This window comes from Strongylocentrotus purpuratus, unplaced genomic scaffold (genome assembly GCF_000002235.5).
Source record: "Strongylocentrotus purpuratus isolate Spur 01 unplaced genomic scaffold, Spur_5.0 spur5_scaffold_16, whole genome shotgun sequence".
In the NCBI taxonomy this organism is placed as follows: domain Eukaryota; kingdom Metazoa; phylum Echinodermata; class Echinoidea; order Camarodonta; family Strongylocentrotidae; genus Strongylocentrotus; species Strongylocentrotus purpuratus.
The window spans coordinates 33,465,508-33,483,690 of NW_022145601.1; the positions used below are offsets into that span (position 1 = coordinate 33,465,508).

Consider the following 18,183-nt stretch of genomic DNA (forward strand, 5'->3'; position numbering starts at 1 on the left):
TAGTTGTATGATAAATATTAGTTCTTTCTTCACAATCAGTTGAAACATTACCTGGTTTGGTAAGCTTTCACTCGCTGTGCTGAATGCTTTCTCAGACTTATGTCAAATCTGTCCACTGTTTGTGAGGAAAGAACTAATTTCAAGTTACATCACGAGTCATATGAACCTCTCTGGTAATTACAGTTGTAGTTGAAGTTTAATCGTAGTGATTTGCTACTCGCCACCCAGAAAACAATGGGTACCTGGCAATTGCTGGGTTAATAATTATTGCTGGGTCACTAAGAAGAAATAATATTAATGGTGATGATTCTTGTGGAGTAAACACAATCATTCTTCTTATCATTATCATTATTATCATCACTACTAATAGTATTAATACTAATGTTATTATTATCATTACTATTATTATCATTACTATTATCATCATCATTATTATCATTATTATTATCAGTATGATTATTATATCTATTATTACTACTACTACTACTACTACTAGTTCTATTACTACTACTACTAGTTCTACTACTACTACTACTACTATTGCATGTACTTTATTCATGCTGTTCTAGAGCCAAGCCGGATTATCACCTTTGTCTATCTATGATCCTTTAATTTACTCTGCTAAGATGGGTTCGGTTTGGTTTGATTAGAATGTGCATGTCTGTAAATGGTGAAGGCTTAAATGCTCTCCATTTAGTTTGAGCGAACTAGTATGTGATATTATAACAATCGAATATTCAAAATCAAACAACTTTTTCTTCTGATTTACACATGCCAATGAAATTTTGGTTTCTTGATCACATTGCTTTACCGTGATTCATGGAGTACAGAACGACCTGTACTTTTGACGGATCAATGAGGTTGGCACAATGGGGAATCTTCAATCTGACAGGTTTCTCTGATACAAACTGCAATCCTGGCGGAAGACACTGGAAGCCATAGGTAACAAGCGTCTCGTCGTGTCTCAGAGTGATTTCAGGTGGGATGTTTTTGAGAACATCTAAAGTTATCGTTTCGCAAGAACCCTCAGGCAGTGCACCGGGAGGGATGGAAAGAGTGAGTCCGTACGACGGAATATGTAGCTCTCCTCCGGTTTGGTCAAAGATCCCTTCAGAATGACGTTTGTCTATGGTTAAAATCATTTGTAAAATTATCAATACATGTATCAATTATGATGCGAGGAGATCTTACCTCGAGTACTATGAATATTAAATGCTTTGTGTATTTGAAATAATTTAAATAAACTATTTATTAGGACAATTACCCCCGAAAAATTACCCATAAGACAATCACCCCCCTATATGACAATTCCTAGGACTTTTGGAGGCCTACGTCTATTTAAATTATGTGAATCTGCCAGTTATATTGAGGAGCCTCGTTGTTTTATTATAATTTATTTGAGCCCATAAACAAAAAATCATGTTCCTTTTAAATAAGTACAGCACCAAGTTGGGTGAGGCTGGTATTGTTGCGTAGTACCTGGACATAAACCAGTAAGCCTACAAGTATAGTTGGAGTGAGTCCAAGGAGTGTACAGTGTCGGGATTATACATTATTGTAATACGTGCGTGATGATACAAATTTGTTTGGTGATCAAGTAGTAAGATATTTCAGATCATTCGAAATAACTAAAGTAATCTGGTTCATAAATATGGTGTTTTATCTTATTGTGGATATTTTCTCTTTGCTTTACTGGATCCTTCGGTATTTAATTTTTACCTCATATACATGGAATTTTCTCTATGAAAAGCTTGATACATTTTACGAACGAATCAGGTAAGACACCCTGTTTACTATTCTTAGTACATATCTTTTTATATATGAAACAACTCAGTCAAGATTCTAAAGGAGTTACTAATTTGGCTTAAAGTATTTTTGTCATGGAAACATGTTGTTTCGAAAATATGTATATATTCTTAAACTGTTGGTTAATTCATCGACCGGTAAAATGTTTGGTTTTCTCGTTGTATTTTCATACAGGGTGTTTTTTTGGTTTTCTTCCATGTTTATCGTTTTGACAGGAAGAATAAAGTATAATGAAACCTCATGCCACTGATCTTCTGGTCCAATTATTTCCTGTTTTGCAAACAAAAATAAAAGTTTTAAATGTTAGACCAAGCATCTTTTTAAAAGTTTTTATTATCTTAGTAACTGGAAGACAGTGTAGTCCGTTTAACAATAGGGACTTTTAGATTTACACGACGAGAGCGTGGACTGCCGCGTGTGACATTGTGTTAAGGCACTGGGCCCTGCCCGGCAGTGCCTTAAAAGGACGTCACATTACCTTAAAAGGATGTCACACGTGGCGGTCCACGTTCTCGTCGTGTAAATCTAAAAGTCTCTATTAGGGATAGCATGGGACCATTTCGGCTTTTGACAGATTAGCCGATTGAGTACGCTCATTCTGTACACTTTGGAGTCTACCCAGGTGATTGTATTGTCATTCTCATTTATTAATAAAACACACTACCCAGGTTCCTGATTGTAGGAGAAATGGGATGTTTTGATCATCACTAGAAAAGGAGAGGCCAATGTTAAAAACACTGTGCCTGCCTGGCTGCCTCTGCCTGAGAAATGATTGTGAATTATCAAAAGAAAGTAGAATAACTTCACTTGCCTTTACTGCGGTATTGATAAAACTTACTAGTCATTCTACATCACATTCACTTTCAATAACTTTGTTACTTCAAGTTGTCATATAGGGCATATATGGAGGAATTCTTTACAAAAAATACTTCACCCAAATATTTTCGAAACATGTCTAAATATGAGGTACCTGGGAGGCTGGGATATTCTAAAGAGTAATTTTACAATAAAAGTAGACACTACTATAGTAAGACAATGCATGCAAGTTCTTTTCTTTTCTCTTATTACATTTTTACTTCGTGTTATGGAGATTTTAAAACAAATGTAATTTGATTAATATTGGATTAATACAAACATGTAAACACGGTCCACTTACTGTACTTTGGAACGTGATTCACTGCTTTATCTGCCAAAACTATAAATACAATATGAAACATATAAAGGGGATACCTACCTTCATATTCATGTTGCTCGTCGATGCTCAGAACTCTAAAAATAAACACCAAAATGAATGGTAAAATTTGAGCAATATTCAGGTGATTGTTTGCAATGAATGTATCCGACCTTTCACGAATAAGGGGCCATCACCTTAAGAAACAAGGGGCTTTAATCATAATTTTGTTTGGAAAGATTTGAATAGCTTATCCGGGGAAGAACTTTGCGCTCATTCGAAAAAAAGTCTTATTGACCCTTGTTATGACATGTTGTTAATTTTGGCCTAAACTGACTATTTTGGTCAATCATTTTTTTTCTAGCATCAACGCACAATTTTACTTAGAATAAGCCTATCCAAACTCCTTTGGTGATATTAGCGAGTAGGAAAATTACCCCTGACCAAAGGTGATCAAATTTCACGAAAGTCTGTTTAACACCACGACCCGATGGAGGGAATGAAGTCGCTTTTTGTAAGGTTAAATTGAGTAGACCTAGTGGCTTTTGTAGAAGTGTCGTACTCGAGTGGTTTAAGCACTTGACTTGAAATTCAAATGGCGTGGTTCGATCCCCGACTCGGCACTAATGTCCTTTGGCAAGGCATTAATCTTCATTTGCCACACTCAGCACAGGTAATGTAAATGGGTACCTGGCAGGAATTTATTCCTTGGAATGCTGGAGCGCTGTATAGGGCAGCTAGGCTAAAGCCGAGGTAATAATAAATGCGCCTCGGAATAGAATTTCTAAATAGACGGCGCTATAGAAGTGCCTTTTATTATTATTATTATCCCAAAACGGTCGTCATCTAAAAATGGTGGACGTAATTTTTTCAAATTCTTTCAAACCGTGTTATATTCTATGTCTTACTTCCGTGAAGAAAGATTGGGGCATGCCCAAAATACATGAACATGTATCTATACAAATTTGCATATTACTCAAAATATACTTAGATGATGGTATTGTAAAACAGTTAATCAAAAAAGTGTACCCAATCTTGACACTTCAAGTTAACACATTTTGATGTAGTAATGTTAAATCCTAGAATAAATGTAATTAAAACCATAACTAAAACATGTTTAATCGGTAACATGATAACAGAAATAACTATAAAGATGGCACTGACAATGATATTAGAACACAAGCAAAAAAAAGGCTTAACTGGTAAACATATCAAACTTTAACAATATAGGTGAACGTGAATATTATTATCCACAGGGAAATGCGAACACAACTTAACATTCCCTTATGCTGTAACCAGTGGAGAACGGATTTAAAATAACCATAAACAACGATTATTTATGTCTTCAATACAATGTTTACTCAGATTAGCTACTGCCATATGCCGCGCATTTCGATTCGGGTAGCACATTGATGAATTCATATTGCACTTTTCGCTTTCAAACATATATATATATATATATATACTTATGTGTACATGTTTATACTCAAGCTAAAAGACTTATTTATTGCATTATATATAGTTTAGATATTTGACGCATCACAGAGATTTCATTTCATTGTCGTTTTGTAACATTATGATATTGGTCAACCTACAACAATCGCTTACATATAAAATTGGATTCTTTTCATACGATTGAATTGTCAAAGAAATTGAGCGCGATTGGAAATGTTATGTCGCATATAACTGTATATTGTGAGCTTTTTTAGATCTTCATATTAATTTGATTTGGTCTTGCTGAAAGCCAAATGGATCGTTGTTAGACATGGATGTATAGGATTACACAAACATGTGGTATGAAATTTGGTCCAGATATGTCAGAAATGTATTGTCATTTTGTTTATCTTTATCTGACTTATTGTATGTCCTTTCTCAGAACTCAACCATCAATCTAACATAGGGCACACGTCAGAGTTTTAACTTGTAAACCATCACGGAGATGGCGTCTCTCGGTTTGCCCTTTTCTGTATCTACCTTTGAGGTCCAACTAGACTGTCATCATGTTTTCCCCCTCTTGTTTTGTTATCTTCGTCGCTAGAGTCAGTCTGTCGGTTCGTCTTTTTTGTTCTTTTCCTTGGACGTCCATCTAGACAGTCATCCTTGGAACCATGGCTCTTTCTTTGTTTTTCCCGGCTTGTTCTTTCATCTTCGTCGCTAGAGTCAGTCTTTCGGTTGGTCTTCTTCGTTCTCTTCCTTGGACGTCCATCCAGACAGTCATCCTTGGAACCATGGCCCGTCTTTTGTTTGTCCCGGCTTGTTCTTTCATCTTCGTCGCTAGAGTCAGTCTTTCGTTTGGTCTTCTTGTGCCTCTTCGTTGAGGGTTCATCCAGACTGTCATCCTCGAAAACATGGCTATATCTACGTATGAAAATCATCAATTGACTCGACGTCAGTAGACGAACCGAAGGTAAGGGGTAACAATAAAATTAGGCAAGGTGTTTTCGGCATTAAGTAAGCGTTTAATCCTCAGACTGGTATTAATGTCATGATAATGTAAGGATCTACTGAACTCAGAAGGTTGCTCCTTCCCGTAAAGTTCGTCATTAAAAATGTTTATGAATCCGATCAAACAAATTTCCTTTTCCATGGGGCTTACTATTCCGGGAATGATTTGTCCCCGTGCATGAAATTATTTTGGAAGCGCGAAATCCATACGACATTATAATTCAAATTTTATGCAGTTCGAAATGTCTATAATAAAGAATGGTTCATAATTAATTACAAATATTTTGTAAGATATACATTTATATAATATATATAGATATCACAAATTGCAAGCGGTATGGAGCTCTGGCGAGATACAGCGTTAAAATACGTAGTAAAGGCGGAGTGGACTTCACAACATATAGAAACGCATTTCTGACGATTTGAAATAGGATTGAATGTTTCCTGCGTTCTTGGGAATGTTAAACAAGTTTGTGGACATTTGTAACATTCCTACGAACGCAGGAATCATATTATACTTTTTAACAAAGTCACCAATCTTTGCTTATCCCCATTGCGCTGTGTTACATTAACATGTTTTGTATGATTGTTTTATTTCTTTTCTGTCAAGTGCATGTCTATATATATGTATCAATATACAATATAAAGACCATGAATTCCAATGGTTCAATGGACTATAAACATAAACCTTTAGGTACCTTATGTGATATATAGAGCATTGTGCTCTGCTTCTTTTGATACCACATTCATGGTATGTTATTCCATAGTTTCAAAGAGTTTATTATAGTTAACATGGTCGAATGCCACTTACGCCAACTCAGGGGGACAAGGCGGATTAAATAACAAGTAGCGTTTATCAAACAAAATTATTGTTAAGGTTAAATTTCATGGATTCTCTCCCATTGAGGATGACCATGTGGTGCACAATGCCCGATTAAGCTATGTGCCCATCGAATCGCCACAGCAAAAACGTACCGAGAAGACTTGATGATATTCTGTTGACCTATGAAGGTATGTCTTGTTACACGACTCGAATTCGCTGCATCTACATGTACACCGACTAATGAATCTCGTTGCTTTTCCGAAGGAAGTTGATATCCTGTTGAAAAGGTAATTAAATGAATAGATGGGGATAAAGATGATGATGGCAACAAAACAAGAGCTATAACAATATGAAAGACAAGGGCAGTAATGATAATAAGTTAATGGAAAGTAAAGATCATAATTGTAAATGGAAGATTCTCACACACTATCATTTGAACTATTTTGGTCCCAACCTTTTAGTGCTCACGATGAGTTTCTTAAAAGACGAAGAATTAACAGTTCTAAGAGATATACCATTATTTTATCAACAATGCATTTCGGCATGGCAAAAATGTCAACCTGTAAATACGCCATATAATGAGGTCATTAATATTAGAATGCAGTCGTTATGGGGAAACACATACATAAAGACAAACAATTATGTTTATGGTGGAAACATTGACTAAAACCTGGAATATTATTTATTGGGGACATCTTAGACGCGACGGGGGATGTAGATATAAATCGGGAAAAAAAAATCACTTTGTATTAAACATAATTATTTATGTGAGGTTAAACTACTTTGGGAGTGCACACATGGTGACTTGAAAATTAAATTGAATGTGGAACCGTTTTTTGTTCGACTGAAAGCACACGTCTACATTATTTTGAATTAACACGAAAAGTATGCCATGATATAACAGTTACCAAAAAGAAGTGTCACAGATTATATATAAGGTATTATAACTTGTATAAATCCAAATTTTCGAATTTATTGGTAGTATTTTTTTTGTGGAAAAAAGTTATCCTGGGCTAATATATGGAAAATGAATTTGACATTCGTCGAGGAAGTACGATTAAAACAGTTTTATTTCAAATTACTTTATAAGTAATTAGCATGTGAAGAATATTTATATCGTATCGTCAAAATCTGATCATGATTATTGTTAGAAGTGCAAATGCACTGAAAATTATAATCATTTATTTTTAGTGATTGTGATTACTCACAAATATTTTGGAACAAGGTCTTAATTTTTCTCTGAAAAAAACAGATGTATCATTTGACAATGAACAAAAATTGATTACATGTGAGGTTAAATTACTTTGGAAATACATAATTGGTCTAACCCTAGAATCTCCTTCAAAGGCTCTGAAATGGGATTTATATTAGATTTAAAGACATGGTAAAACATAAGAGAGATTCCCAAATGTGAAGAGACTGTCCATAAACTTGCAGCAATATGGGTACCTTTGGCCTTTCAAAAAAAGGTAAAAGTATTGATGAATTGCCAGACGTTTAGTATTTCTTTTGCCATGGGAGGACTGGATGAAAGTTTATTCAAATTTACTTTATAAATTTGTTATGTTTTCATCGAGACATTAGCCTACCAGTATAGTTTGGGCGAGTCCAAAGAGTGTATAGAGTCGGGATTATACACTATTGTAATATGTGCAGGATGATGTAACTTTGTTTAGTGATCAAGTAGTATGATCATTTGGAATTACCAAAATAAAGATTACTTTAAGTGAACTATGAGCTATAAGAAAAGCGAAAGTAATGAATTGATGGCAAAAATATTCCCCAAACAGTGAAAACAGGGGCCATTTTATGAGAAAAATTACATGTTCTGGAGATTAATTTTCTGCCTTATGTTCCAATTAAACCATTCTTTTCCCTATTTCCCAGAATGTAATTGCCATGGCAATCTCCTCGTTCATGTGTTATTCTATTGTTTTCACAGTTTTACTAAATTCTGGCACAAATGGATTTTGATATGCCATATTCAAAACAATGTTGCTCACTATAGCGTATATGAATGAATGTTAAAAATGTATCATTTGAAAGCATATTACTTTTACTTTATCAAAAGCAAGGGGTTTTATCATGCAGCTTAGGGTTCGTTCGTAATAACCTTTTCATATTTTGTTTTCTTTAACGCACTGTACAATGTTGCCGAAACATGTTTATTAATATTAACAGTATTATCTCTTGACTAGTAAATATCCTCTTTATTTAAGACAAACAACGAAAAAATCCTACCTTGCCTGGTGGTGTACGTAGAATGCAATAATTGTTCAGGTGCAGCTTTGAATTTTGAACTAACATCGCTCGGGCCAGGATCAGAAAGTTGTCCGAAATCCCCTGTTTCAATCCATGCAGTGACTACTTCTTTGGAATAGTCTGTTTCATTAAGTTGTGGGGTATCTGCGTTCGCTGAAATAATTGAAGTCACACATAATATGCTTAATAGTTAATTAATACGATGTATAGACTTTGTTTTCATTTTGGAGACATCGATCAGAAGGATTTATACAACATCTAAGTAAATCCTTGTCATTTGATTGGAGAATTGTTGGTCACATGATATTCAATAGATATACTATTGCACGGGCGTGCATTTTTGGTACTATTCGCCGTAGTACTATTCAACGAGCGTGCATTTTTGGTTATATGCAGACTGCGTACCTCTTTGCTCATGTGTATCCCATCGTTATATTAGCTGCGCGCATCTGACGCGAAGGCAAAATGTAATCGCAAAGGCCTGACTCCAACTTAAATTTATCTTTAATATAAGGAGCAAAGCATAATTTGTTGAAAGATGTTGTATATAGCAAATAATGAATGTTTTTCATTCGTTCAATAGTGCAAATATTTTCATTCGTTGAAAGATTAACGTTAATTCTATTCAACTCGGCTAACGCCTCGTTGAATAGAAAGTTAATCTTTCAACTCATGAAAATATTCGCACTATTGAACTCAAAAACATTCATTATTTGTATAATATTATATTCACATGCAGCGAGTTTTCATTACCGTTTGTACCATAGTGATATTTAATAATAATTTAACGGGTTATTTACGCAATTTAAATATTTTCAGATGCATACATGATTACACCCACGCACACACACACACACACACATATATATATATATATATATACTAATATATGCGTGTGTGTGAGTGTGTATGCTTATATATATATTTATAAACAGGTTATTATGCGCATAAAGCTGTAATTAACTGACAGTGCACAACTGCAGGAGCTAGCGTAATATTTGTAGGCTGAAGTAGTTGAAGTTTTATGTATTACCTTGCAAGATAAATTCTTCTGCCGAGATATTAAGCTGAAGCAAATCTGGATTATCACTGTCCACAATCCTCGGTCGTCTGAAATATTAATTGACCAAGCAAAATTTGTTTTAGATAGTAAAAGAAATCAAACTCATCGTCAACCTGATTTGGCACAAAAAATGGATCACATAATATATTCGTATGAATAGAGCACCAAGAATCTTGCTACACAATTAGTCTAAAGGAGGCCACATGACAAATGATAAACTTCATATCTTGGCGGTTGTACTGATATTAAAAAACAATTATGCGACAATCTTTTTTCGCTGATACATACACGCTAATAGATAATTGCTCATTGGTATTGGTATTGGTATTTAATTTCCATATCACAATATTAAAAAACAATACAAAGAAAATACTATACAGAGGCGGCGGAAAATTGCATCTTATAAAGAGGACAAACCCAATCCTGATGGGCTTATAAGCACATTCTCATAAACAGAAGACTGAAAAGACCTTTGATAAGTAACATAATTATAACATCTATAAATGCGAGCGAGCGTAGCGAGCGAGCTTTGGGGGATATTGCTCTTAGTCGCTTGAAAGTAGGGGCACGTTTAATGATGAGAGGAAAAGGGGACACTTATCGAAAGGGATGACACTTATTAGAAAAGAAAAGGAGCACGCGTGAAATTACAACGGGTAATTATCGGAGGTGAAATGGGGCACTTCTTACACCTAAAAAAGGGGCACTCACCAGGGATGAAAAAGGCACTTATGAGAATGGGAGTTGGCATTTTTCGACGGAAAAGAGGCACCCATCATATTTTCATAGGGGCATTTATAAGAAGTGAAAAGGGTCATTTATAAAAAAGGGATATGTTCCTTATAAGAAAGGAAAAGGGGCACGTACCATTGTTAAAAGGGTTATTATCAGAGGTGAAAGGGGACACTTATCGCATCTGAAAGGGACACTTATGAGAATGAGAAAGGGGCACTAATAATAAAGGTAAATGTGCATTTGTTGAAAGAAAAGGGGCACCGATCAGATTTTAATAGGGGCATTTATCGCAGGTGAAAGGGGGATTTTATGAAAAGGGGAAGTGGCTCTTATTAAAAAGAAAAAGAGGCACATGTTAAAATAAACGGGGCACTTATCAGAGATGGAAAGAGGTAGTTATGAGAAGGGGAAGGGGCACTTATAAGAAGGAAAAAGAGCATTTATTAGGAAGGAAATGGGGCACGTGTCAATATAAGAGGGGCAGCTATTAGAGATGAAAAGACCACTTATCAGGAGGAAAAGGGGCACTTGTCAAAGTACAACAGGTATCTCCCAGGACTTAAGAGGGTAATATACCAGAGATGAAAAGGGGCACTTATGAGAATGAAAAGGGACTATTTTCATAGGTGAAAAGGGGCATTTATGAGAAGGGGTAGGGGCTCTTTTTGTATGATGGGGGCGCTTATCATAAGGAAAAAGGACACTTATTGGAAAGGAAAGCTAGGGGCACATGTGAACATATAATGTGCGCTTATCCGAGTTAAAAGTGGGTAGTTATTAAAAGGGGAAGGGGCATTTCTTACAAAGGAAAAGGGGCACTTGTCAAAGTAAAAGGGGTATCTCTCAGATTTGAATAGGGCGATTATCAGAGGTAAAGGGGGCGCTTATCAAAAGTGAAAAAGGGCGCTTCTCGTGCCTGAAAAGATGCACTCACTAGAGATTACAAAGGGCACTTTTCCCATGTAAAAAGGGGCATTTTGGGGGTACTTGAAAGAGTGGGGGGGGGGCACTGTAGGCATTGTAGCAAAAATGTTTCTTTCACCATATACACACATTGAATAGTTTTCATCACGAATCGTAGGCTTTTAAAAGAAATCGGAAATTAACCTTTAAAGCATTTAAGACAAATGAAAGTAACTAGAGGCCGAAGACTTTGATGGTGTACACACGACATCAACCCAAACTTGATACGTACAGGGAAATTTCGACTAAACATCTTGAAAAAAGGACTTTCATGGCAACGAATTGAGTAATAAAACACCACGTACTCTTAACTGCGAGTAACATTAAGGCCACAGAGGAATGTTTTAATGGGGGCTACCAAATTTCATGACTCTTTTCACACGCATGGAATGACAACCAAATGAAAGAAAATAAGAAAGACGAAATATCGATGTGATGAAGAAAAGAAGAGAAAAATAAAAACAACCGGATATTACTTTCGTCTAGGAGGTCTAGGAGTTGAGAGGGCCTGTAGTTTATTGCCACGTAGTGTCCACTGACCCATCGCTTCATCTAAAAAAAACACATAATAATTCTTTCAAATGTAAACGTCTAGCACATAACTTCAAAAATATACCTCACTACACCAAGGAAGGACAATATCAGTACCATTCCCAAATTACACTTGACGTGTTTTTGTATTACTCTTAATCTCATTTTATATCATGCGGTATCTTCGGGTATGTATCATGTTATAATTATACCAAAATTATCTTTTGGCTCTTACTTATTTATTTATTCCGTTTTATTTAAACAGGGTTTCCCGCCAGTACTCAATGTACTGTTTCCCAGGGGGCCCTGTAAACAAATGCAACATAACAATATGAAGATATAAACTACTCGAACAATATAAACAATATGAACATCATCGAAAACATCAATACATAGTAACATATAACAGAACATAAGTAAAGAATAAGGGTGAAAATAAACAAAGCAGTTGTAAGAATGATAATTTTCAATGAGCAATTAAAATCGATAAAAATTCTAAATCAGCGTATACACTGATTATTATCAATGATCTGTTCAGATTATAATATATTATAATATTGAGAAATGTATGTAAATATTCATGAAAGAGAGAAAGAAAGGCAAATCAATATTTAACATCACTGGTTAAAATATAGATAACAAAATGCATTCTTGGTCTGATAATTTCGCACTGAGTTGGGTAGGCTATTCCACAAATGAGCGCTATCAATTGAAAAGGCACGTTTTCCACATTCTGTTTTAATTCTTGGAATAATAGCACCCACATTTTCAGAATTCCTTGTTTTTTATTATCTATGAGTATGGGCGGATATAGGGTGAACATATCATATAAATATGACGGGGCACTATTATTCATAATATCATGCATTCATTTACTTTCTGGAACTCCCATTTTTCTCCATATAAATCCATTTCCGGGTACTGCATGAAAATTTCAGAGGTGGAAATCAATGTGTTTATTTTAAGGACAAATGTTGCCATCTGCTTGTCTTGCTTAATCAAGATATCTTTTGTTCTTTTACTGCAATTACTCCATGAGACACTACAATAGTTATATTATGGAAGGATAAGAGAATTGGCAAGTAGTCTGGCATTATCAATTGTAAAATATATTTCCTGACTCTACGGAGTAGGGCCAACCTAAGGGAGATCTTATTAAAAATGTATTTCACATGATCCTGCCAAGTCATGTGCTGGTCTACCAAACTCTCAGATATTTTACATTTTGAATTTGCTTGCTTGGTACATTAGAAACTTTTGTTTAGATTTGTGTGTATTGCAAGTTCAGCAATTTCTGCGGTGTTCCAACAATCATGCAGCATGGTTTGTCCGTATTCAGAGTTTTTAGATGATTTCTTTCCAACCACTATCTCACACAATCCAAATCATGATTAAGACATGTTTCGATTTCCATTGGATAAGGGATCAGACTGGGGTGGAGGAATCTCTCCCCTTCCTGTTACCACTTACCAAGAGACTGAAAGTGATCCTCGTCTTCTTCCACTCTGCTCACACTGTGAAGAAAAAAGTGCAATTCGAATTTAATTTCATATTCCTATAGCTTTCATTGTGATAAACCTTTACAAAGAGTTAATATATTGTTTACCTGAATATCTATTTTTTGTTGTATGATATGAAATAAAAGTTGTGGCGTTCCGGTTGTAATGTGAACAAAACTATTGAGAAAAGTAGATTTAGCATGTAAAAATAATTGAGTATCATGAAGTTTTGAGGGGGGGGGGGGCTTACGTGCTTAATGAGTCGCTTCTGATGATGGGAGTCCTTGTTGTCTTCTGACGCTGTCTCTTCTTCCTTTGATGAGTAATCTCTGTCAAGTGACCTCTTTCTCTCGGGATCTTGAAAAAATGAAATTCGCAAACATCAAATTCTGTAGAACTTTGCAGGCATTATGAATACGTCATGTGTGTCCTATCTGTGAAATTAAAACGTAAGCAGTGTCCTAATATTCAAATTATGCAAGGAAACCCGTTTACTTGCTAGACTTCACTGTCAGACACTATTGAGTGATCGACTGGTTTTTTTCTTCTTTGGTAATAACATACATAAAATGAGCTATAAAGGGTACATGAGCATTTGTCTACATAAATAGCCCACTTCTTATAATGGACGAACTGTTGTGACGTCATACCCTGGACACGGCTGTCTAGCTGCAAACTAATACACGCGCGACTCCGGTATGCGGCCGGTACCGAGCTGTTTGTCCAGGGTGTGACGTCACTATTCAGAGCTCGCTACGCTCGTGTGTTTGGCTTACGTTCGGGGCGCTTGGGGGTCTAAGAAGGGTCTTGAAAAAATGCATTTTACGCCTTTCCATGATATCTATATGATTTCTCAGCAAATTATTCGTGTTTTTCAAGAGAAAATCTTTCCATCCATATGTAATTTGTTCTAATTATCAGTTGTTAGTAAATTTTCTTTGTGTAGCTCCTTTAACGTAATTGTGATAAATGTAAAGAATAGCATCTGAGGGCTTGAATCGTAATCAATTTAAGTTGACTGCTTAAGTTGCAAATTCCGATCAGCTCGATTCGTGCCGGAAATTATGTGTCATAGCCAGAGGAGTCCTAAAGATATAGACAGACCCATTGGTGTTTTCGCACCAGACTCACTCACTGGCCACAATATAGAAATGAGAATTCCAACACAACCTGTTGAAGAGATAAGCTCACCTTGTACTCCCAACCTGGCCATGTCGGTGCGACACATAATTCTTCTAATTCTAATTCGCTTTCCACTTCCGTTTTAGATTGCATTTCTTCAAGAGAAAAGGAAACGAAAGGCGATCTAAAAATTGTACTCAACCAAATTTGTTGATTGAAGTCGATGAACACATGCAATTCAATTCAATTCTGGTTTATTGAAAATAAAAACATGCTGAATAAAAAGTCCGGAGACTCATACAATTCAGTTTACAAATTATATATACATACAAGAATATTTTTAAAAAAATCAATACTTTTAGCAATATTCATATCAATTACTTATTCTAATCAACTAAACAACTTATATCAAATAAGCGTAAAATAAAACATGTTAACCCCTATAAATCTTGACCCTCCCATTTGATTACGGAGCGCAAGGGGGAGACCTTCCCCGGTAGCACTACGCATGCAGAATGAGGGAAGGACCAACTTGTGAGAAAAAAGCTTTTGAACTTTTGAATTGCTAACAATCTAGCTATCGCAAATACCATGTTCAAACAGAAGAAGGCAAGTCGTGAATGGACATGGGAGTCACCAGATGGGAGGACCAAAAACAAAATAGACTTTATCATGGTGAACAACAAATGGAAATCAAGCGTCCAATGCGCTAAAAGTTTTCCAAGTGCTGATGTGGCCTCACATCACCAATTGGTTATCTGCAATTTCAAGCTACGATTCAAAACTAAACCCAATCAGAACAAAATGAAGAGATATGATTTGTCAAAACTGAAAGATGACACTACATCAAAAAACTATCAGGACATAATCGGATGGAAGTTTAGACCTTTGCTTGATCACTTTGACACCCATGTTGACATAGATAGCTCGGCAAAGGATGTTCTGGGAATGAAAAAGAATAGACCGCAGGAAGCACGGATCTCACAACAAGTGCTAGATATCAGCGAAGAACGCAGCAAAATTAAACAAGCCAAACAAGATGACCCTTCACTGAAACCAAGGTACAACTTTCTGAATAGAGAGATAAAGAGGAAGATTAGGGGCTGTAAAGATGCGTGGCTCCAAGACCTTTGCAGTAGAGTAGAAAATGCACACCAAGCTTTGTGATTTCCCTTTGTAGGTGCCCTTTTTGTTGATGCCCCCCCCCTTGGAAGTTGCTCGGCCGCCCCTGAATGGGTATATGTTATATGATACCATCATTTAGTAAAGTAAATGTTTTTGATAGTATGTATCAGGGTAGCTTACCGTGTCGCGGAAAGGGATCCTCTTCCTCTAGCCCCGTTCTGAAACTGAACAGCGAGAATTGCATCAAATTTGATATTCCCCTGGCATTAATTGTTATTTGTATGATATAAGCTTCAATAAAGTATATGTTGACACAATGACTGCCAGTTTTCGTTATAATAAAAGATGGTTTGCAAAAGTTTGCACTGCATTTGTCATGTGTACAGTGGTCAACGTTTTTAGTTTTAAAATGCTACATCCACATATTAAAAAAAAACTATTTAATGGATTTATAACAGAGAGTCAATCTTTTGCAAATTATGGTAGTAAAAGGTCCTGCCATTCATAACACCTTTGTATGGATGTATCCTGATTTAGAACCAACCTGTTCAAATAAATATTATTCTTAAATATCATTTTGCATTCATTGAACATTATTTTCACCATACAAAGTCATCGTTTTTCCATTTTCGGGCAGTCCCCTAATGCTACCATACCTGCATGACGTGTCACCGCCCGTGGTAGGTGTCCTGGTTAGCTTCCTTGGACCTATTTTCTCCAATAGCCCTATTTTTTCTGTGACCTTTTAAGAGCGAAAAAAAAAAAAACGAGATCGTCTGTAAGCTGGCAGATAATCATATTAATCATCGCTGTAATGGGTAGTCCCAGTGAAATAAAGAAATACATATTTTGATGAAAAGAAATGGGTGGGGGCTTTAGCCTTCTTGATATTAAATTGATGGACCAACATCAGATTCGGCTTTCCCGTACTTGTAAATTCTGCAATTATAGAAATTTAATTAGACATTGCGCTCGAATGGCAACCGGTAAATCTCCGGTAAAGGGGTACTTTTCGCGTGACAAAGTCCGGCCTCAGTGAGAATTGTAAAAAAAAGGGGGTGTATATGACTTTTCACCCGGATATTTCTTTAAAAAGGGGGTGTGTTTTTTCTTCTCTCTCTCTTTGGATTCCTGAGAAATGTAAAAAAGGGGGTTATAGAATATTTAAAAAGGGGTGTGTAAACAACTACAATTTTCTTCGTGCGCGCGTTAATATGCATATAAATCGGAAACGCGCGCTGCTGTACGCGCTGGGTAACGAGCGCATAAACTGGTTAACAGGTGAACTCACCTTACTCTCCGAATCTCGCACTTTCGGCGTGGTCCTCGGTTCTTCTTGATGTAACTCCTCGGCCATGTCTACGAGGCCATCCACATTGGCTTTATATTCATTTTCTTGAAAGAGAGGGAAAATGGGAACGCGAATTAACGGTGCAAATTAGCCATACCGATCAATGCGAGTTTCTGAATAGACTAAATTTAAACATGGTAGCGATTAAACGTTTCCCTTTAGTCTGTATAATATCTCAAATGACCTTTTTCTTTACTTTTCTTTGCCTATCTGACTGGTTTGGAGTTTGATGTTTAGAGTTTGAAGTTTATTTGTTCCACAGTTCCATCAAAAGCATGCTGCTGCCTTCAGGTATGGCGACCTAGCTGTTACGACATTTGTCAACCAATAGAACTAAAGCAACAATTTGAAGTCTCTTATCGCGATCTTATCGCCAGTAGGCCTACATCTCTAGCCCTCTATCATCAGAAGAGCTCCCTACGCAGTTCCTGGAAGCACATGTCCTTTTCAGGACAAGCTGGCTGACACCTCGACCTGCGTATTCCAACTCAACGCTGGAAGCCTTACCCGCTCTAAGCTTGACCTGATTCCCATATTGCAAAGGAAAATTGTATCAATGTTATCTGTCTCCAAGAAACACACTGTGAGACAAAAGAACAGCTTCACATCGAAAGTTTTGATCTGATCTGCTTCATACCACACGAGAAGCATGGTAATGCATCCTACGTCAAACAAGGCATGAAAGCATCCACCACTGGGCGATCTCCTGCGAACTCAGCTCTACAGTGGAGCACCTTTAAAGCTATGGGAACTCACTTCTGCAATCTGTATAAGCCACCACCGGTAGATGTTGAAATCATGCTCTTCCCAAAGATGCCCCGGAACTCCTTTGTCTGCGGAGATTTCAACGGTCGCAGCACTGCCTGGGGATACCCTAACATCAACCAGAATGGAAAGCTCATTTTTGAATGGCTTGAATCTTAGGAGCTAGTGATACTGTATAACAGCAAGGACAACCCCACATTCTACTCAGGGAGCCACAAATCATGGAATTGCCCCGATCTGTCACTGGTTTCATCCAACATCAAACACACCTGCTCAAGAATTGTCCATCCAAAGTTCCCAATTAAAGGTCGGACTTTCCAATCATCAGCTCAAGCGACATCAAGCTTCACCTCTCCAACCTACCAAAGAAGAGATGGAATTTCAGAAAAGCTTACTGGCCCAAGTTCCAGGAACTCACAAACAAGCTAACATCTCGACTGCCAGACCCCTCCACCAACAATGTGAATGACTCCTATTCTGCTTTCTGCTTCATGTTACATCAGGCGACAAAACTCCCCATCC

General features: G+C 36.6%; 1 protein-coding gene across 1 annotated transcript; it reads right to left on the reverse strand.

Moving 5' to 3' along the window:
- Window positions 1-649: 649 nt before the first annotated feature.
- On the reverse strand, window positions 650-16,902 carry LOC105442149. The gene is made up of 10 exons (XM_030987544.1): window positions 16,837-16,902; window positions 15,307-15,362; window positions 13,270-13,313; window positions 11,745-11,820; window positions 9,541-9,617; window positions 8,487-8,660; window positions 6,398-6,521; window positions 4,952-5,335; window positions 3,041-3,075; window positions 650-1,126 (listed from the first exon to the last, which is right to left on the reverse strand). The coding sequence occupies exons 1-10, from the start codon at window positions 16,900-16,902 to the stop codon at window positions 798-800; spliced, it is 1,365 nt and encodes a 454-aa protein (XP_030843404.1). The 3' UTR covers window positions 650-797.
- Between the last annotated feature and the right edge of the window lie 1,281 nt (window positions 16,903-18,183).